Genomic DNA, 22,251 nt, shown 5'->3' with positions numbered 1-22,251 from the left:
GTGTGACAAAATCACTAAGTTAGCAACACTGATCCCTCTGTGCTTTAAAGCAGAGTTAAAGGGGAACATTATCACCAGACCTATGTAAGCGTCAATATATACCTTGATGTTGCAGAAAAAAGACCATATATTTTTTTAACCGATTTTCGAACTCTAAATGGGTGAATTTTGGCGAATTAAACGCCTTTCTATTATTCGCTCTCGGGAAGCAATCCGCCATTTTCTCAAACACATTACAAACATCGAGTCAAATCAGCTCTGTTATTTTCCGTTTTTTCGACTGTTTTCCGTACCTTGGAGACATCATGCCTCGTCGGTGTGTTGTCGGAGGGTGTAACAACACGAACAGGGACGGATTCAAGTTGCACCAGTGGCCCAAAGATGCGAAAGTGGCAAGAAATTGGACGTTTGTTCCGCACACTTTACCGACGAAAGCTATGCTACGACAGAGATGGCAAGAATGTGTGGATATCCTGCGACACTCAAAGCAGATGCATTTCCAACTGGACTGGACGGATCAGCTTTCAGGAAAAGAGAGCGGATGAGGGTATGTCTACAGAATATATTAATTGATGAAAATTGGGCTGTCTGCACTCTCAAAGTGCATGTTGTTGCCAAATGTATTTCATATGCTGTAAACCTAGTTCATAGTTGTTAGTTTCCTTTAATGCCAAACAAACACATATTAATCGTTGGTTAGAAGGCGATCGCCGAATTCGTCCTCGCTTTCTCCCGTGTCGCTGGCTGTCGTGTCGTTTTCGTCGGTTTCCCTTGCATACGGTTCAAACCAATATGGCTCAATAGCCTCAGTTTCTTCTTCAATTTCGTTTTCGCTACCTGCCTCCACACTACAACCATCCGTTTCAATACATGCGTAATCTTAAGCTTAAGCCGCTGAAATCCGAGTCTGAATCCGAGCTAATGTCGATATACCTTGCTGTTCTATCCGCCATGTTTGTTTGTATTGGCATCACTGTGTGACGTCACAGGAAAATGGACGGGTGTATATAACGATGGTTAAAATCAGGCACTTTGAAGCTTTTTTTTAGGGATATTGCGTGATGGGTAAAATTTTGAAAAAAACTTCGAAAAATAAAATAAGCCACTGGGAACTGATTTTTAATAGTTTCAACCCTTCTGAAATTGTGATAATGTTCCCCTTTAAGATACTATTTACTGTCCACTAAATTGTGACGACAAGCTGCATTCACAGACAGTACCATTATAATGTGTTTATGGGCAAGGCCATTACATCCATCCATCCATTTTCTACCGCTTATTTTCTTTGGGGTCGCGGGGGGCGCTGGAGCCTATCTCAGCTACAATCGGGCGGAAGGCGGGGTACACATTACAGTTAGCTCCAAATGTAATTGTTTCAGTTCAAAACGTATTCATGGCTGCCTGCCATAAATAAATGAATGTACGGGAATAGTCATTAAGAGCACGATCCTCATCACTCACAGCATGCTACTCACCCAGAGTTTGCCCTCATAATAGAAAGCATCCAGCAGCTTGACGATGTTTGGATGGTCACATGAGGCCAGTATGTCAATCTCCACCATGTAGTCCTCCAACTCCTCCTCAGTCTTTGTGTCAATTACTTTGGCAGCAGCTAGGACACCCGTAAGTTTGTTCTGAGCCTGTAGGAAGCAAAGTAACATGCCAAATTCATTATTGGGTGTTTAAACAGTCTCGTTCAGCTTTTGATATGATCTATAACGGTGTTTCTCAACCGCTATTGATCAAGACGCATCATTATTAACAGTCGAAAAAAATCTAGTGGCACACCACCAAGGAGTGTCAACAAGTTGGTGCACGTAGTAACAGGCACATTTATAATAACATGTAATAATTATGTATTTTGATCATTTTAAACATTGCCGGAGCATTTATTTATGCAGTCATGTACATACTTGCCAACCCTCCCGGATTTTCCGGGAGACTCCCGAAATTCAGCGCCTCTCCCGAAAACCTCCCGGGACAAATTTTCTCCTGAAAATCTCCCGAAATTCAGGCGGAGTTGGAGGCCACGCCCCCTCCAGCTCCATGCGGACATGAGTCCGCTTTCCCACAATATAAACAGTGTGCCTGCACAATCACATTATAACTGTAGAATGATGGAGGGCGAGTTGTTGGTTTCTTATGTGGGTTTATTATTAGGCAGTTTCATCAACGTCCTCCCAGCGCGGTAACAACACACAACAGCAGCAGTCACGTTTTTGTGTACCGTAAAGCAGTTCTTCTGCCGTAAACAGCAATGTTGTGACACTCTTAAACAGGACAATACTGCCATCTATAACACCAATAACATATACGGCTTTTAGAGAGTGCAGTGCACAACTGCGCACACAACAAGGAGACGAAGCAGAAGAACGAGGAAGATACAGCCATGGCAACGCCGACGACGAGTAAGATGAAGAAATACGCTTTGTTGCACCTTTCCTGCCTGAGTCCGGCGATTAGTTGCAAATCTTGCTTTATTGATTGCTTGCACACAGCCAATCCAACACAAAACAAACTAGTCCCGCCCGCACTCACGCTACCGCTCCCTCTCTTCTCTCGCCCATACACTCACTGACGTCACTCACCTTACATGCTCACCTATTAAAGGGCCACACACACACATACGCTAGTCTCATAACAGCTTGTAAGTTCCAAGCCGCAGCTGCGATTGGACCTGGATAGCCTCCGGGAAGAAGTAGTGGACTACCAAGTGCTTGGCACTGAAGATCTTCTTTAGGAAGCAAAGATTGACCGGTTTTGGGCCATGCTAGGGAGAGATGGAAGATTCCAGACTCTAATGCATTTGATGAAAGCACTTTTGTGCGTGCCACACATCAATGCATCATCAGAGAGGGTGTTCAGCATGGTTAGAAAAATAGTGACAGAGAATAGAACAAGGATGGACAATTCAACCCTTAACTCAACAATGAGTAGATGAGTGTTATGTGTGTGTATATCTGTAAATAAATGAACACTGAAATTCAAGTATTTCTTTTATTTATATATACATATATACATATAATAAAATAAATATATATATATATATATATATATATATATATAGCTAGAATTCACTGAAAGTCAAGTATTTCTTATATATATATATATATATATATGAAATACTTGACTTGGTGAATTCTAGCTGTAAATATACTCCTCCCCTCTTAACCACGCCCCAAACCACGCCCCGCCCTAACCACGCCCCCCGCCCCACCCCGACCACAACACTGGATATTGTTCAGATAAGTTCAATTTAAGAACTTGCACATGACGTGCGCATTTTCCGCGCATGCGCGGGTCTTAAACGACCATTGTGTGTGTGTGAACAAGGATAAGGTTAGGTGGGATTTACCTTAGAGTAAACGGGACCTTTGTCTCTGCAGGGCTGCTAGCAAACACACACATACAGAAGTTGAGGCTCATATTGTAAACATAAGGTCATTTAGAAATGATCCGGATCAGGGCCAAAATGTTGTTTTTTGTTTATTAATCCCATTTTGGAAATTTTCTGAACATTTCATGAAAATCCACCCATACCATTTTGAGTTGTGTTGCTAACTAACTAACTGACGGACTAACAAACCCTGGCGATCACGTACCTTCTTGGCAGTGGTAATTAAACCCGTATTCCGTTGTAGACACAGATTTTTTTTTAGTACGTATAAACCCCCTGACTGTAACTTGAGACAACGTCTTCAAGTGGAAATGTCTTCCATTGGTTTTGGCTATGCGGGAAGGATGTGCTAAATGAAGCTGCCACAGAGGTTTGGGATGCTGCCACTTCCTGGTAACCTGCCATGATCATCAACCAGTTCAGGAAAAACATTAAGTCTTTTGTGCAAAATCTCATAAATAGATTTGAGTTTAAATCTAAAAATGTGTCTAGTTTATTATAACCATCAATAAAAAAGCACTGCCAAACTCATATTAATGCCCTTCATTTGAATGCGTAAAGTAATTGTTACTGGGATCAACAAATTCTCTCTTTCTTACACACACACACACACACACACACACACACACACACACACACACACACACACACACACACACACACACACACACACACACACACACACACACACACAAACAGACACAAACACAGTCACACACAAACACAGACACACACAAAGTGGTAAGTACGTATTTGATCCTCTGTTGGTTTTTGTAAGATCACCCCCCCTTAAGCCCCCCTAAATAATCTGGTGTTATATATATATATATATATATATATATATATATATATATATATATATATATATATATATATATATATATTATATATTAATTTTTTTTTTACAAATACATGCCGACATATTCATTATAAAGTGGCCCGAATATGAGTTTAAATAAATAATAATATAACCTGTCATAATTCACTCAGTTTCCCCTCACTTCATAGCGTAAGGTAGAGAGCCCCTTTAGTGTGTCGGTATCCAATCCATTCCACTTGTTCATATAGAAAATGCCCACATCACTCAAAATTCAGTCCGCAATTTCTATGCGCCCTTGCTTGCGGTCCTTGGACTTGTTCATATAGAAAATGCCCACATCACTCAAAATCCAGTCCGCATTTTCTCCACGACCTTGCTTGCGGTCCTGCAGGTGTACGAAGCACATTAGCACACAGCACTGCAGAACAAGAACGTGAACGGATGCAAAATGGACATAAGAAACTTTTTCAAGATAGTAAGTATTCATCACTGCTTGTAGTAAAATGTATTAGCTCCACTTTACACCGGGTCTGTGTTTGACAAAAAGTTGACATTCCCGCTCTAAAACAATGCTGCTACTTAGTTAGCTAGTTAGCCTGAAATGCATCATTAAGGTCCTGATTATTTATAAAGTTAAATGTGCACTCTTTTTTTACCATTTGCTATCTTTGGGGTTACTTCCTTCTGGAACATCAGCTGTGTTTCTCACTTTACACATGGAGGAGAACAGGAGCTGAGCCCATTCACATATGACTATCATCAGTAGATAATAATAATAATCATCATGCAAGTAATTGTTTCTTGTTGATGCTGTAAACAAAATGTCACTGTGCAAACCCATGTTTGTTGTTGTACTGAACACAGATTGAAAATAAACCGACTGAAATAATAATAATAACAATGAATCATTTCTAAGTCTTTGTTAGCCGTTTGTGAAGTTTTGTTTAACTGGCTCTGCCCCTCTCTTACTGTCCATGCTGCCTCCATCCTCTATCCTTCACAGTCTGCTCACCTTCCGCATCGATTACTGTAATTCCCTTCTTTTGGCCTGACCTACAAGTCCCTCCACAAGCTCCAACTGGTCCATAACTCTGCTGCCCAGATCATAACCAAAACACCCTCATTCCTAACCTGACTCTCGCCAGAGCTCCACACAAGGATCTGGGACTTCTCAATAGGAGATGTATTTCAGAAGGCAAGGCCTTGTAAAAAAAAAAACATTGTATGTGATTGGATAAACCACTTGTCCGTTATCTTGAATGACGTGCTGCTTCGACCACTCACATCGAAATCAACCCGTGACACTGATGAGAGCGACGCTGGGAAATCCAAAACAGAACAGCCGACATATTGGATAACGACTAGGGGTGTAACGGTACGTGTATTTGTATTGAACCGTTTCGGTACGGGGGGTTCTGTTCGGTTCGGAGGTGTACCGAAAGAGTTTCCACACGAACATATTAAGCTAAGCTAAAGTCTTAACAAGCTGCTCCGCTTCCTTCTGCCTGTCTCTGTCAGTAAATAGCACCCAGCATTGTCCCACCCACACAACCATCTGATTGGTTACATACAGAGCGGTAACAGCCAATCAGCAGTGCGTAATCAGAGCACATGTAGTCAGTGCTTAGCATTTAGCAGGTAAGCATCAGGCAGCGGATTCTCCCCAAATTATAATAAACACCTCCCAGTCAACTACTAGTAACATCACTAAAAAAAAATCCAAGATGGCGGCGCGCACAGACGCAGCGGCTTACGGCTCTCCATTTCAGTGCTCTTTCTTCCTTCTTTTCTTCATGTTTTTTTTCCCTTTTGTGCACCACCTGTACTGCAAACACCCGGTACACCCGCCAGTCACTCTTGGATATCGGTAACTCGCACCAGATATCTGTTTCGAGCGACTTTCACCACGAGCACAACATCCCAGATGACATAGCGAGAGCACAGGGCTCTCCGTGGTTTGTTGTCGGGTCTGGGAGACGGCGCAGACGGAGGAGGGAGAGGAAGCAGAAGCGTGGCCGCAGGTCCGGCGTCTTGCTCAGGCTTAGGAAACAACCCCACAAGCCACCTCTACCGAGCCTGTTCCTCTCTAATGCCAGATCCCTTGTACAGAAGATGGACGACCTGGAGTTACAACTTGCTGGAAACCGCTATGTTCGGGACTGCTGTGCTATGATTATCACCGAAACCTGGCTTCACCCGGAAATACCCGATGCTAGCATGCAGCTAGCCGGACGCACTCTGCTCCACCGGGACAGAACTAAGGACTCCGGTAAGAGCAGAGGAGGGGGGCTCTGTATCTACGTGCATGAGAACTGGTGCAACAACGGGACAATCACTGAACAGCACTGTTGCCCGGACGTGGAGTACATGTCTGTTAGATGTCGGCCTTTTTTTCTCCCGAGAGAGCTGTCTGTTGTTATCATCACGGCTGTGTATATTCCACCGGACGCCAAAGTAAACACAGCGCTCTCTCTTCTGCTGAACACCGTCAACGAACAGCAGCGGGCCCACCCCGACGGTGTTCATATCATAGCAGGGGATTTTAATAAGGCCAATCTGAAGACTGTACTCCCTAAGTTCTACCAGCACGTGAAGTGTTCTACAAGGGGCAAGAACACCCTGGACCACGTGTATACCAACATAAAGCACGCGTACAGAGCTACACCCCTCCCCCAGCTTGGACAGTCAGACCATCTTTCCCTCCTGCTCTCTCCTACCTACACCCCCATCAGACGCCAGGCCAGGCCTATCACAAAGACTGTTATGACCTGGCCTGACGATGCACTCCCCAAACTTCAGGACTGCTTCCAACACACAGACTGGGACCTCTTCCAACAACAGGAGCTGGAGACAGCCACAGGAACGGTGCTGGACTACATAAAGTTCTGCATCGGGAATGTGACTGTGGAAAAAACCATCCGGGTTTACCCCAACAAGAAACCCTGGATGACCAGCCAGGTCCGCACACTCCTCAGGGCCCGCGACGCAGCCTTCAGGTCAGGGGACAGGGCACTGTACAGTGTTGCTAGAGCCGACCTGAAGAGAGGGATTAAAAAAGCAAAGGCGGACCACAGGAGGTGCATAGAGTCCCATCTGTCCAGCAAAAACTCACGGGAGGTGTGGCGGGGCATTCATGACATCACGAACTTCAGAGGCTGCAATATGACAACTGCGGATCAGAGTGCGACACTGGCAGAGGAGCTTAACTGTTTCTTTGCCCGTTTCGAAACCCCCCAGCGACACTCATCTGCTCCCGCCCCCACCGGGCTCCAGCGCCACTCCACTCACTGTACAGGAGCACAGTGTCAGACGAGTGCTCCTGGCTGTGAACCCCAGGAAGGCTACCGGACCAGACGGAGTACCTGGAAAGGTGCTCAGGACGTGCGCCCACCAGCTCGCTCCCCCCCTCACCAGGATCTTCAACCTCTCCCTGGCTCAGGCAGTCATCCCATCCTGCCTGAAGTCATCTACAATAATCCCGGTGCCGAAGAAGTCTCCCATCACCAGCCTGAATGATTACCGACCAGTGGCCCTCACTCCGGTAATCATGAAGTGCTTCGAGCGACTTGTTCTCCAGCACATCAAGGACCATATCCCTCCAGAATTCGACCCCCACCAGTTCGCATACCGGGCGAACAGGTCCACAGAGGACGCCATCGCTGTTGCTCTCCACTCTGCTCTGAACCACCGGAGCAGCAGCAGAGCTACGTCCGGATGCTCTCTGTGGACTATAGCTCTGCCTTCAATACAATAATCCCGGACAGACTCTGCAATAAACTGGACACTCTTGGCCTCCCCCCTCTCACAAACGCCTGGATAAGGGACTTCCTAACGGACCGACCCCAGAATGTGAGACTTGGCCCGCACCTCTCATCCTCCCGCACGCTGAGCATCGGCTCCCCACAGGGCTGTGTGCTGAGCCCCCTCCTCTACTGCCTTTACACCCATGACTGCAGTCCGGCCCACAGTGACAACCTTACCGTCAAGTTTGCCGACGATACCACAGTGGTCGGGCTCATCTCCAGGGGTGACGAGGCTGCCTACAGAGAGGAGGTCCTGAAGCTGACGGCCTGGTCTTCGGAGAACAACCTCGCTCTCAACACCAGCAAGACCAGAGAGATCATCGTCGACTTCAGGAGGAGCAGCACCGACCCTGCCCCCCTCTACATCAACGGCGAGCGTGTAGAGAGGGTCCACACCTTCAGGTACCTTGGAGTCCACATCTCTAATGACTTCTCCTGGACAGTCAACACCACATCAATCATCAAGAAGGCTCAGCAGCGGCTACACTTCCTTAGAGTCCTCGGGAAGTACAACCTGAAGCCTGACCTGCTGCTGACCTTCTACCGCTCGTCCATCGAGAGCCTGCTGACCTACTGTATTACGGTATGGTACGGCAGCTGCACTGCAGCAGACAGGGAGAGGCTGCAAAGAGTGGTCAAGACGGCTCAGAAGATCATCGGCCGCCCTCTCCCCTCTCTGACGGACATCTACACCTCCCGCTGCCTCAACAGAGCCAGTGCCATCATCAAGGACAGCACCCACCCTGGCTCTGACCTGTTCCACCTGCTGCCCTCTGGGAAGCGCTACAGGTGCATTAAAACCAAAACAAACAGGCTAAAGAACAGCTTCTTCCCCAGGGCCATAACCATCCTGAACGGACTGCCCCATTGTCCCTCATAACTGCCTTCTCTTCGGTGCAATAACCCATTCCACCAACCACCCTGTTTTTGTTTTGTTTTTTTCATGTATATATTCATTTCACACCATATTCATTGCACTTCTACATTTTTTATATTTTTATATATTTGCACATTGTTTTTCTAGCATGCACACATCGCACTGTATGGCATGGCCTCAATCTCGTTACCTTGCGTAATGACAATAAAGCTGATTCTGATTCTGATTCTGATTCTGATGAGCGCGTTGACCTTCTAGAAATATAAACTGCAGCTCAGCTCGCTCGCAATCCTGGCTTGAGGTGAAGGCTAATTCGCTTTTAGCGTAACGTTAGCTCATTTGGCGGTGTGTGTGTGTGTGTGTGTGTGTGTGTGCGTGTGTGTGTGTTACGGACAGCAAAGCCCTGTCTGTCTGTTATTTCACTTTACCTTTTTCTGTGTTGATTGAGCTGTGTTGAAGCAGCAAAAAAGGACATTATGTTAAACAAAGAGTTTCTGTCTCTGATAGTTGATATAATAATGTAACTGCATCATTAAGCCGACATGAACTCCAAGGTGTTCAGGCATACTTGGTCAACAACCACACAGGTTACACTGACGGTGGCAGTATAAAAAACTTTAACACTCTTACTAATAATGCGCCACACTGTGAACCCACACCAAACAAGAATGACAAACACATTTCGGGAGAACATCTGCACCGTAACACAACATAAACACAACAGAACAAATACCCAGAATCCCATGCAGCCCTAACTCTTCCGGGCTACATTATACACCCCCGCTACCAAACCCCGCCCACCTCAACAACCGACGCACAGAGGGGGGTGGGGGCGGGGTTTGATGGTAGCAGGGGTGTATAATGTAGCCCAGAAGAGTCAGGGCTGCATGGGATTCTGGGTATTTGTGCTGTTGTGTTTATGTTGTGTTAAGGTGCAGATGTTCTCCCGAAATGTGTTTGTCATTCTTGTTTGGTTTTGGTTCAAAGTGTGGCGCATTATTAGTAAGAGTGTTAAAGTTGTTTTATATGGCCACCGTCAGTGTAACCTGTGTGGCTGTTGACCAAGTATGCTTGCTGTCACTTACGTGTGCAAGCACAAGATGCATACAACAAGAGACTGGGCTGGCACGCTGTTGGTACAGATTGTAGAGGGTGCTAAATGCTGTACCATCATGGCACACCCTTATTATTATTGTTAGGGTGAAAATCGGAGAATATTAATCCCGGGAGTTTTCTGCGAGAGGCACCGAAATCCGGAAATCTCCCGGGAAAATCGGGAGGGTCGGCAAGTATGCAGCTGAGCCGCAACAGAGTGATCAAAGAGCATGCGGCTCCGGAGCTGCGGGTTGCCGACCCCTGGTATAGTGGGACAGGCGAAGGTTAAGTTGGAGAAAATGCAATTGTTTATAAACGATTTAATGTTTTTCTGCGGCCCGGTAGCAAATGTGTCACAGACCGGTACCGGTCCCCGGACCGGTGGTTGGGGCTGCTCCACACTGTCCTTTGTTTGTTACATGTTGAGTTCAACCTTTGATGTTTTATCAATTTCTTATTTTTTTATTTGTACATGTTGATTTTTTCTTCTTTCTTATCTGTACAGGATTTTATCCTTTGTTGTTTTTATCATTATATTTTAATTATTGTATCTGTATATTGCAAACTGTCCTTGTTTTTTTTTTAATGTTTTTTTAAAGGTGCTTAAAAATGTAATGTGTTTGTATTTAATATTATTATTGTCAAAACTTGGTCCTGGGTGTTTGCTTTTCCGGCATGCAACGGAAAGTTGGCTCGGGCGAGACGGGAATGTAAGTACATATTTATTTAAACACTATAACTACAAAAAAAAAGGAAGTAAACAAAAGACGCGCACAATGGCGGAGAACAAACTATGAAACCAAAACGACTATAAACCTGGAACAAAAACTTACTTTGGCATGGGACATGAAGCATGATCTAAGAGGATGAAGAGTATGTAGAGCATAAATGCAAGATGTCGTCAGAACGACAAACTGAAAACAATGAACTTAAATACTATAATGATTAGTGAAAGCAGGTGCGTGACTCAAAACGTGAAACAGGTGCGTGACGTGACAGGTGAAAACTAATGGTTGCTATGGTGACAAAACAAAACAAAAGTGCACAAAAAGTCCAAAAACAAAACCGAACATGACTAAAACAAAACATGATCACACAGACATGACAATTATAACTCATTAACAGACTTAAAGGCCTACTGAAATGCGATTTTCTTATTGAAACGGGGATAGCAGGTCCATTCTATGTGTCATACTTGATCATTTCGCGATATTGCCATATTATTGCTGAAAGGATTTAGTAGAGAACATCGACGATAAAGTTCGCAACTTTTGGTCGCTGATAAAAAAGCCTTGCCTGTACCGGAAGTAGCAGACGAGTAGCGTGACGTCACAGGTTGTGGAGCTGCCGCTATTGTTGTTTGAATCAAACAGTCGCTTTGGCGCTACGTCACATCTATGAAATCCCGCCCGGCGATCCTGATTGGTTCATTATTTTTTTGCTATGTTGAAGGAATTTGCAATGCCTTCGAGCCCAGACCCTTGTGTTGAGCTCAGCGAACTACAAGGATCTGGCGACAGTCAGGTTAAAATTCTCCCACGGGCCGGCTGAAACCCGTTTGCGGGCCTGAAACGGCCCGCGAGCCGTACGTTTGACACCCCTGGCTTAATGGGTTATCTTGGAAAATGATTAAGAGTACAAAAGCCCTTAAATTGATATCTTTGTTAAAAACATTTAAAGTGATTTAGGTAGCCCTTTTTGTCTTTTTTTTCATATTTTTTAGTATTATTACTAGAGATGTCCGATATTATCGGCTGATAAATGCTTTAAAATGTGATATCGGAAATTATCGGTATCGGTTTCAAAAAGTAAAATTTATGACTTTTTAAAATTTCACTGTACGGAGTGGTACACGTACGTAGGGAGAAGTACAGAGCGCCAATAAACCTTAAAGGCACTGCCTTTGCGTGCCGGCCCAATCACATAATATCTACGGCTTTTCACACACACAAGTGAAGGCAATTCATACTTGGTCAACAGCCATACAGGTATCACTGAGGGTGGCCGTATAAACAACTTTAACACTGTTACAAATATGCGCCACACTGAACCCACACCAAACTAAGAATGACAAACACATTTCGGGAGAACATCCGCACCGTAACACAACATAAAGTTAAAGTTAAAGTTAAAGTACCAATGATTGTCACACACACACTAGGTGTGGCGAAATTATTCTCTGCATTTGACCCATCACCCTTGATCACCCCCTGGGAGGTGAGGGGAACAGTGGGCAGCAGCGGTGGCCGCGCCCGGGAATCATTTTTGGTGATTTAACCCCCAATTCCAACCCTTGATGCTGAGTGCCAAGCAGGGAGGTAATGGGTCCCATTTTTATAGGCTTTGGTATGACTCGGCCGGGGTTTGAACCCACAACCTACCGATCTCAGGGCGGACACTCTAACCACTAGGCCACTGAGTCGGTTACATAAACACAACAGAACAAATACCCAGAACCCCTTGCAGCACTAACCTTTCCGGGACGCAACAATATACACCCCCGCTATCCCCTACCACCCCCCACCGCAACCCTGCCCACCTCAACCTCCTCATGCTCTCTCAGAGAGAGCATGTCCCAAATTCCAAGCTGCTGTTTTGAGGCATGTTTAAAAAAAATAATGCACTTTGTTGAGTTGAGTTGAGTTTGAGTTTATTTCGAACATGCAATCATACAACATGATACATCACAATCTCCAGTTTCTCTTTTCAACATGTTCGAAAAGGAGTAGGAAGAAGCAGAGCTTATTTAATCCTACCCCTTTTCTTTTACATAACAGTTGCTAAAACTTTTGTTCACTTCCTGTTCTCAATTTATTCACAATATACTCCATAAGTAATCACAATAAAAATAAGCAAATAAATAATAATTGGTGAAGTAAGTTACATTTCATATGTTGAGATAAGTAAGATTATTTTGTGAGTGAAAGAATGAAAGAATGGATGAGTTAAATACATTCAGAATGTTTATCATGGTTCTTCTTCTTTATACTTTGTAAACACTTTAAGTTTGAAGAGTTTCTTGAAGTGGATCATATTAGTACATTGTTTGATTGCTTTGCTTAATCCATTCCATCATTTAATTCCACATACTGATATACTGAAGGTCTTAAGTGTTGTACGTGCATACAAATGTTTTAAATTACATTTCTCTCTAAGATTATATTTCTCCTCTTTTTTTGAGAAGAATTGTTGTATATTCTTGGGTAGCAGGTTATAGTTTGCTTTGTGTATAATTTTAGCTGTTTGCAAATTCACTATGTCGTAGAATTTCAGTATCTTTGATTCAATAAATAAAGGATTTGTGTGTTCTCTATATCCAACATGATGTATTATTCTAACTGATCTTTTTTGTAACACCGTTAATGAATGAAGTGTACTTTTGTAATTATTTCCCCATATTTCTACACAGTAACTCAGATATGGTAAAACTAGTGAGCAGTAGAGAATATGAAGTGATTTTTTGTCTAGAAAATGTTTTGCTTTATTCATTATTGACGTGTTTCTTGCTACTTTATGTTGTATATTTTTTACGTGAGATTTCCAGTTCAATTTATCATCAATCATTATACCTAGAAATTTGGTTTCATTTACTCTTTCAATTTCTATTCCATCCATCCATCCATCCATCTTCTTCCGCTTATCCGAGGTCGGGTCGCGGGGGCAGCAGCCTAATTCCGTCTATCGAATTATTTGTGACTTCAATAATAAATATGGCAGTGCCATGTTAGCATTTTTTTCCATAACTTAAGTGGATTTATTTTGGAAAACCTTGTTACATTGTTTAATGCATCCAGCGGGGCATCACAACAAAATTAGGCATACTAATGTGCAGAGGTGGGACCAAGTCATTGTTTTGCAAGTCACAAGTAAGTCTCAAGTCTTTGCCCTCAAGTCCGAGTCAAGTCCCGAGTCAAGACAGGCAAGCCCCGAGTCAAGTCCAAAGTCAAGACTGGAAAGTCTCAAGTCAAGTCCTAAGTCCTGCATTTTGAGTTTCGAGTCTTTTCAAGTCCTTTTAACCACAGACTAATATATTAACACAGATTGTGTATGCTTTTCAAACGCTGTATTTATTTATTAAAACAAGTGCATTTTAAATTGCAGGAAAGAAAATTGTGCTGACATTGCACTTTATAATAGCACTATTAACCAGTCATTTTAAACATTAACTCATTCCTTTACAGAACAAACACATTGAAAAATAAAGTGCAAATGTACTTATTTGTACAAAAGTGTTAACATTGAAAAAACATGACATATACGTGAACATAACAAAAAAGTTGTACTTTTTATATGTCAGGGCCCTATGCTGCATTGCATTTGCAAAAGACCAAATTAGCCAAGAGTCTGTCAGTCATTTGTGCACGATGGGGGCGTAGTATGATGCCACCATGGCTGAAAACTCGCTCCACTGGAGCACTGGAGGCAGGCACTGCCAAGACTCTCATGGCCACTCGGAACAGTGAAGGAAGAGTCCTCATGTTCAATGCCCAGAACAAAAGGGGAGAGAGAGTTGTTTTGGGTTGGTGCACTACTTGTAAGTGTATCTTGTGTTTTTTATGTTGATTTAATTAAAAAAAGAGGAAAAAAAAAAAAGTATTTCTTGTGCGGCCCGATACCAATCGGTCCACGGACCAGTACCGGGCCGCGGCCCGGTGGTTGGGGACCACTGAGGTAAACAACCAACAGTATGTCAGAAAGCTAGCTAAAACGGTACACATATTCATAATATAGTATACATTTTAACTGACCTTTATTTTACTATTTTTGTCTTTTTTTAGGTGGCTAAAATACGCGGTGCTGCTGACCGTCGTCTAACGTTACGTGTGATATATTGACTAACGTAACCCTGCTTGAAAAAAATCACTGAACAAAAAGTATGAATAAGGTAGTGAACTGCAACAGATTCCCGTGTTTGCAACAACGTTATAACGTTAGCAGTGAGTTTACAGCCTCACTGATTTAACTACACAACAAATAAAAGTCACGTTACTTAGCCAATAAACGTTATCTTACATTCAAAACATACCGTTCTTTGTGCAACTTCAAATGCCGGACGAAGTTGGAAGTTGTTGCTACTCCATCAGTAATTTTCGAACCGCATGTGTTGCATACTGCAAACCGTTTTGTGTTGACCACCTCGTAATTTTTATACCCAAACAAAATTATTTTAGGTATCATTTTTTGTTCACTGGCGTGTGGTTTGGACATGTCTTCTTTGTTGGTTGTCCTGCAATTTGATTGGATGAATGCTGTGTGATGAAAACAAAGTAGATCTAATTTGATTGGCTGTTGTACTGAGAGCACACCAGCTGACACACGCAACGCTGATAGACAAGTACACAATGAAAAATACGGAGCGCTCCCGAATAACTTTTTCATCTTTGGGTTTTGGGGAAAGTAGCAAGTCATGTCAAGTCATGTCAATTCAAAAGGCTCAAGTCCAAGTGAAGTCACAAGTCATTGATGTTAAAGTCTAAGTCGAGTTGCAAGTCTTTTTACATTTTGTCAAGTCGAGTCTAAAGTCATCAAATTCATGACTCGAGTCTGACTCGAGTCCAAGTCATGTGACTCGAGTCCACACCTCTGCTAATGTGTTAATTCCACGACTGTATATATCGGTATCGGTTGATACCGGAATCGGTAATTAAGAGTTGGACAATATCGGCAAAAAAGCCATTATCGGACATCTCTCATTATTACTCTCTGTACTTGCTTTTGTTTTCTTTTTTTGATTTTGAAAGTGCCTTGACTTTTGTGTGAATTATAAATGTATGTTTGTTGGTCAATAAAAATTTAAAATAAGAAAAATAAGAAAAAAAATAAGAAAAAAATACGTTGTGGTGTAGCTGGAAGTGAGTGTCGGTAAACAACACGAGCTGATACTTGTGGTTCCGGTTACAGGTCAGAATAGCAACAGTGACTTACCTTAAACACTTTCCCGAAGGCTCCATCTCCCAGCTCGCCGATAATATTCCAGATTTCCTCGGGGTTTTCATCTCTACGAACGTGCTCGTATTGTTTCTTTTTCTTCTCTGACCCCAATTTAAATATTTTCCGGAAGTTAAAGAATGACATTGTCAACCCGCTAGTATGTCAAAACGAGTCGAATGAATCGAAAGTCGTGTTTGTAGACAGTTATCAGCTGCATGTATCCCAACTGTTTACTTTGTCGATATTTACCGCACAGTTGGCTTTTTATAACTAGCTTAGCCCGTGTCACACGAAATAAGCAGTCCAGAATGTTCTGTGTTCTTTTGTTCTCGCTGCTTTCATCCAAAATCGATGCAAATCCTCCTCGAAGTCGTCAGCCGCGATGATCCACCCCGGAAAATGACATTAATTTCAGGCGGAACAAAAAGCAGAGTCCGACCAATGTCCACCCGGGGGTTCCTTCTTCAGCCTAAACGGACAAGGAGCAAAACGAGTAGTTCGGAAAAGTACGTGCATTAGAAACGGATAAGGTTGGAGTTCGCTCCTATATTGACAAGAACCGCCATGCTTCCTTAAATACGTGCTATATAACGGATTAACTCACTTCAAGGTTCAAGCTTAACGCGCGTCCACGAGTGCGCGCGACGTCATGTTTCTTTCTCCTTTTTCCTTAATACTCTTTAAAAAAAGCAGAAGTGCGCCGTCCTCGTCTGTGCCGGAGACAAATTCTTAAGGGAAATGTTGCGGTTTTTGTGTGTGAAAACCACCGTATAGTTATCTGAGTCGTGTTGGGACATGTGGCATTGTTTCCCCTTCAAGAAGATACTCATTGTTTGGGGGGGGGGGGGGTAGGCAGGCCGAGACAGGTAACGATGTAGTCGATACCAAGGCCATTGTTAGTATCGAATCGATACCAGCGCTATATCAGGGGTGCCCACACCGGATCCGACCTGCCAGCGTCCAAAATCCGGCCACCGAAGGAAGTCCCACGTTTATAAAAAAAAAAATAATAATAATATATATTTTTTTGTTAGTGTTTTTTTAAATCTGTCCTTTCTAATCCATTTTCCACCATGTCTGTGTCTCCTAGCCGCTCAGGCAAATCATATTGTCTAAAAATGCATTTTCCCATCGATAACATATATATATATTTATATACAGTATATATATTAGTGTTGTCCCGATACCGGTACCAAAATTATTTCGGTACTTTTCAGTACTTTTCTAAATAAAGGGGACCGGTACTTTTCAAAGGCGGTATCGTACCGAATAGGATTCATTAGTATCGCGGTACTTTTCTAATAACGGTATACCATCCGTCCATCCATTTTCTACCGCTTGTCCCTTCCGAGGTCGCTGGAGCCCAACCCTAATATATATATATATATACCAGTGACGTGCAGTCACTAGAGGCAGGTGAGGCGGGGCCTCACCTGCCATCATGGAAAGAAAAAAAATGTAAAAAGAAAAAAAAAAATTTAAATTGTTATATGTATCCAGTGATTATACTATAAAGTTATTTTCCATTTAACTTCACCAGTTTTAGATTATTTTTATTCAAAATCGCTGAATTTTCACATTTGCCATTCAAATACTGAGAAGAGACGGTGCGGTGAACAGCAGCCAGTTGAGGCACGTCACTCAGTGCCTCAACATGGATTCCGGACTCGGCTAACTGCTGGCCTGCTGTGCAGTGAGACTGTATTGCTATATGAACTATATTATACAAATCCATAGTTTAGTTAGCTGAGGTATATAATGTGCAGTGTATTTTGTCAACAACTGTATGTGTGTAACGTATTTCTTGTGCTGAGCGATCATAAAACGGCTGCAAAAGACGCACTGGCTGAGGCTCCAGTAACCCCGCCTCCTGCACCCCCACCGTAGAATTGTTATATCAACTAAAGCCCACACTTAAACTTTCCCCGTGCAAGATTGAATCTATTTAAAAAAAATATTTCATAAGAAGCCAAAAAGTGCAAAAACAATAATGTTCGTGTTGGAGGAGTTGTGAATGACTGCAGGGCCACAACATTAGGTACACCTGCAAACTGCATATGTATCTAATTCCCAACTCCTCCAACACGAACAATATTGTTTTTGCACTTTTTGGCTTCTTATTAAATAACTTTTGTAACCTATTTTCATGGGCTTTCCTCTTTGTGATGTTAAGTTCCTGTTATGCGCTGTTATACAGTATATGCCTTGAGCTCTTATTTTGAAGGCGCTAAGAGCGGAAGTGATGTCACGTTGCGGAGGTTTTTGAAAGAATGTAAATAAAGTGGTCCTCGTGTAAACTGGAGCCTCCGTGTTTGTTATTTTGTAGTTTCATACAGTATAAGCGACATTTATAAACCCTCGGTTACACTTTTTTTAAATAGATTCAATCTTGCACGTGGAAAGTTTAAGTGAGGGCTTTAGTTGCGGCGCATGGACTTAATTTCTAAATAAAGGTAAGACCATAACGTTTTTTTTTATTAAATGTGCTTTTTTGTGTGCTACAGTTTGTATGTGTAAAGTTAAAGTTAAGTTAAAGTACCAATGATTGTCACACACACACTAGGTGTAATGAAATTTGTCGTCAGCATTTGACCCATCCCCTTGTTCACCCCCTGGGAGGTGAGGGGAGCAGTGGGCAGCAGCGGCGCCGCGCCTGGGAATCATTTTTGGTGATTTAACCCCCAATTCCAACCCTTGATGCTGAGTGCCAAGCAGGGAAGAATGCTGGTATGAGCTTTTAAACATAACCCGTTAACTGCTGCCAATCAAATGGTGAATAAGATACTCTTTAGGGTTCATATGTTTGTAAATCTGACTGTGATGAAGTCAGTGCCTCACCAGCCATCAACCTCACCGCACGTCACTGTATATATATATATATATGTATGTATACATGGAGAGGAGCCAGATGAGGTGGTTCGGGCATCTGGTCAGGATGCCACCCGAACGCCTCCCTAGGGAGGTGTTTAGGGCACGTCCGACCGATAGGAGGCCGCGGGGAAGACCCAGGACACGTTGGGAAGACTATGTCTCCCGGCTGGCCTGGGAACGCCTCGGGGTCCCACAGGAAGAGCTGGACGAAGTGGCTGGGGAGAGGGAAGTCTGGGCTTCCCTGCTTAGGCTGCTGCCCCCGCGACCCGACCTCGGATAAACGGAAGAAGATGGATGGATGGATGATGAATATATATATGTGTATATAGCCCAGCCCCCAGCCAATTTTTTTTAACCCAATGCAGCCCCCGAGTCGAAAAGTTTGGGGACCCCTGCTCTATATCAGGGATGTCAAACTACGGCCATGTTTAAAAAAAAAAAAAAAGTGTTATTATTATTTGTTTTTTTATCTCTCCTATCTAATCCATTTTCTACCGCTTGTTACTCTCGGTGTCTCATAGCCGCTCAGACAAATCACATTGTCTAAAAATGTATTTTCCCATCGATAAAGTGACATCATCGTGCTCTGAATATATTTATATACCGGTATATATACACTAAATATATTAGTGTTGTACCGATACCAATATGTTGGTACCTGTACCGGTACCAAAATTATTTCGCTACTTTTCTGTACTTTTTGCTACTTTTCTAAATACAGGGGGACGGTACTTTTCAGAGGCGGTATCATACCGAATATGATTCATTAGTATCACGGTACTATACTAATACCGGTATACCATCCATCCATCCATTTTCTACCGCTTATCCCTTATTATTATTATTTTTTAAATCTGTCCTATCTAATCCATTTTCTACCACTTGTTACTCTTGGTGTCTCATAGCCGCTCAGACAAATCATATTGTCTAAAAATGCATTTTCCCATCGATAACGTGACATCATCGCGCTCTCAATATATTTTAGGGCTGCAACAACTAATCGATAAAATCGATTATAAAAATAGTTGGCGATTAATTTAGTCATCGATTCGTTGGATCTATGCTATGCGCATGCGCAGAGGCAATTTCTTTTTTTTCCTTTTTTTCTTTCTTTATTTATTCATTTTTATTTTTATTTTTTTATAAACCTTTATTTATAAACTGCAACATGTAAAAACAGCTGAGAAACAATAATCAAAATATGTATGTGCCAGTGTGCTGTTTTTTTCTCAATAAAATACTGGAAAGGATAGAAATATAGTTGGTCTCTTTTATCCGATTATTAATCGATTAATCGAAGTAATAATTGACAGATTGATCGATTATCCAATTAATCGTTAGTCACAGCCCTTATATATATATATATATATACTGTATAAATATATATATATATATATATATATATATATATATATATATATATATATATATATATATATATATATATATATATATATATATATATATATATATATACAGTATATATATATATATATATATACAGTATATATATTAGTGTTGTCCTGATACGAATATTTTGGTACCAGTGCCAAAATTATTTCAATACTTTTTTAGTACTTTTAGATATTTTTCTAAATAAAGGGGACCGGTACTTTTCAGAGGCGGTATCGTACCGAATATGATTCATTAGTATCGCGGTACTATACTAATACCGGTATACCATACAACCCTAATATACACATATATATATATATATATATATATATATATATATATATATATATATATATATATATATATATATATATTTATAAAGCCCAGCCCCCGGCCAAATTTTTTTAACCCAATGCGGCCCCCGAGTCAAAAAGTTTGGGGACCCCTGCTCTATATCAGGGATGTCAAACTTTTCTATTTCACATGGCAGTTGTCGAGGGCTACTTAAAAAGTAACATCCATCCTACCACTTGTCCGTCTCGGGGTGGTGGGGTGCTGGAGCCTACCCAGCTGCATTAGGGCGGAAGGCAGAGTACACACTGGACAAGTCGTTAAAAGAAAGAAGCAGTCAGTGAATATATAATAATTCAAATTATGATATTATACAACTGTTGCCTATGCACTTGAGTATTATATATATATTTTTTACAATCAAATTGATGGATTACTTAATTTGAAATCAGAAGTCATGTTAACAAGCGGATATTGAATATTTTGTTGCATCATCAGTTAATATCAAAGTTTAGATGATGTGCATTTTTGTACATTTGACAAGAAAGATGAAGTGCTTTATTGATGCATAATATTATTTCTAGGCCTTTGCCCAAAATGAGTTTGACACCTGTGCTCTGCATTGCAAGATTCTCAAACTGTAGGTTCTATTTAGTGGTACTCCAAATCAATTAAGTGATTAGTGTTTTATTTTCCTATATTCAAACACAGTGTTACTGTTCAAACTGTGTGCAGTGGCCAAAATATTAAATATATTTGTCAAATAAAACTTTTGCCTTGTCTTTAATAAATATTTAGGCCTACTACGCTACTGTGTTTTAATGTTGGTACTTACGGTGGTACTTCGAATGCCAAGTTTTTCTTAAGTGGTACTTGGTGAAAAAAGTTTAACAACCACTGCTCCACATTATCATTTTTAAGTTGTTTTTTACGTTGTTACTAGTTTGTTGTTATTGTTACATTGTCTTATAATCGTTGGATTTTGTGTCTAAAAAAATCAATATCAGCAATACTGGCCCTGTATTGTATGGATTGACACAAAATGTGAATAATTGTTAGGAATGGGTCCAAATATCAGTACCATATACAGTATAAAAAGGGTAATGCCAGTACCAATTATTGTGTTGTATTTAAATTATAAATATTGGAAATATTGGCCCTTTATTGTTATGGATTGTTTCAAAACAAAGCCTATAGCAGTGGTTTTTCTTTTGTATTTAAAAAAAAAAAAATGCACAATTGAATTTATTTTACAATTGTATTCAAAAAAGGGAATATTGGTAACATTATTTTGTGGATATTATTACACTGCCTTAAATATAGTTTGGTACTTCTTTCAAAGTCTGATGTCACAAAATCATTCTACGATCTTAGAATATTTCATGCAAAAAGTATTGGCATTAGAATTGGCAATATACTGCACCTGTATTTACTTGATTCGGATGGACACCAACATGTGCATACTGTGATTGATAATTCCTATACAGAGTAATATCAGTGTTTATTTATTTGTATAATACATTTGCAAAATTAAGAAAACAACTTTTCACATTGTCATTAGGGGTATTGTCTGTAGAATTTTGAGAACAGAGAAATATTGTATTCCATTTTGGAATAAGGCTATAACATACAAAGTGTGGAAAAAGTACTTTTTAGATGCACTATATTCTTTATCTATTTTATTATTTAGTTCAATTGTTGATATCGTTATATTATTTACAAACAAAAAGTAGTAGCCTTGTGTTTACTTACTTTGAACAATTTACTTTTC

The 22,251-nt window shown here is 41.5% G+C and overlaps 1 protein-coding gene across 3 annotated transcripts in view; it reads right to left on the bottom strand.

The window, feature by feature from the left end:
* Positions 1–16,765, bottom strand: part of LOC133617279 (STE20-like serine/threonine-protein kinase) — a 121,691-nt gene extending 104,926 nt beyond the window's left edge. For 2 of the 3 annotated variants that reach the window (XM_072914936.1, XM_061977195.2), the window contains exons 1-2: positions 15,918–16,765; positions 1,476–1,640 (exon numbers count right to left, since the gene is read on the bottom strand). In XM_072914936.1, the coding sequence (XP_072771037.1) occupies positions 1,476–1,640; positions 15,918–16,067 (315 nt within the window). In that variant the 5' untranslated portion in view covers positions 16,068–16,765. The remainder of the gene's footprint in view (positions 1–1,475; positions 1,641–15,917) is intronic. The other variant, XM_072914937.1, reaches the window with a different exon arrangement.
* Positions 16,766–22,251: the final 5,486 nt, after the last annotated feature.

The sequence above is a fragment of the Nerophis lumbriciformis genome, linkage group LG16 (assembly GCF_033978685.3).
Source record: "Nerophis lumbriciformis linkage group LG16, RoL_Nlum_v2.1, whole genome shotgun sequence".
Lineage (NCBI taxonomy): Eukaryota > Metazoa > Chordata > Actinopteri > Syngnathiformes > Syngnathidae > Nerophis > Nerophis lumbriciformis.
The sequence above is the reverse complement of the archived record's forward strand: the minus strand, read 5'-3'. Positions and strand labels throughout refer to the sequence as shown.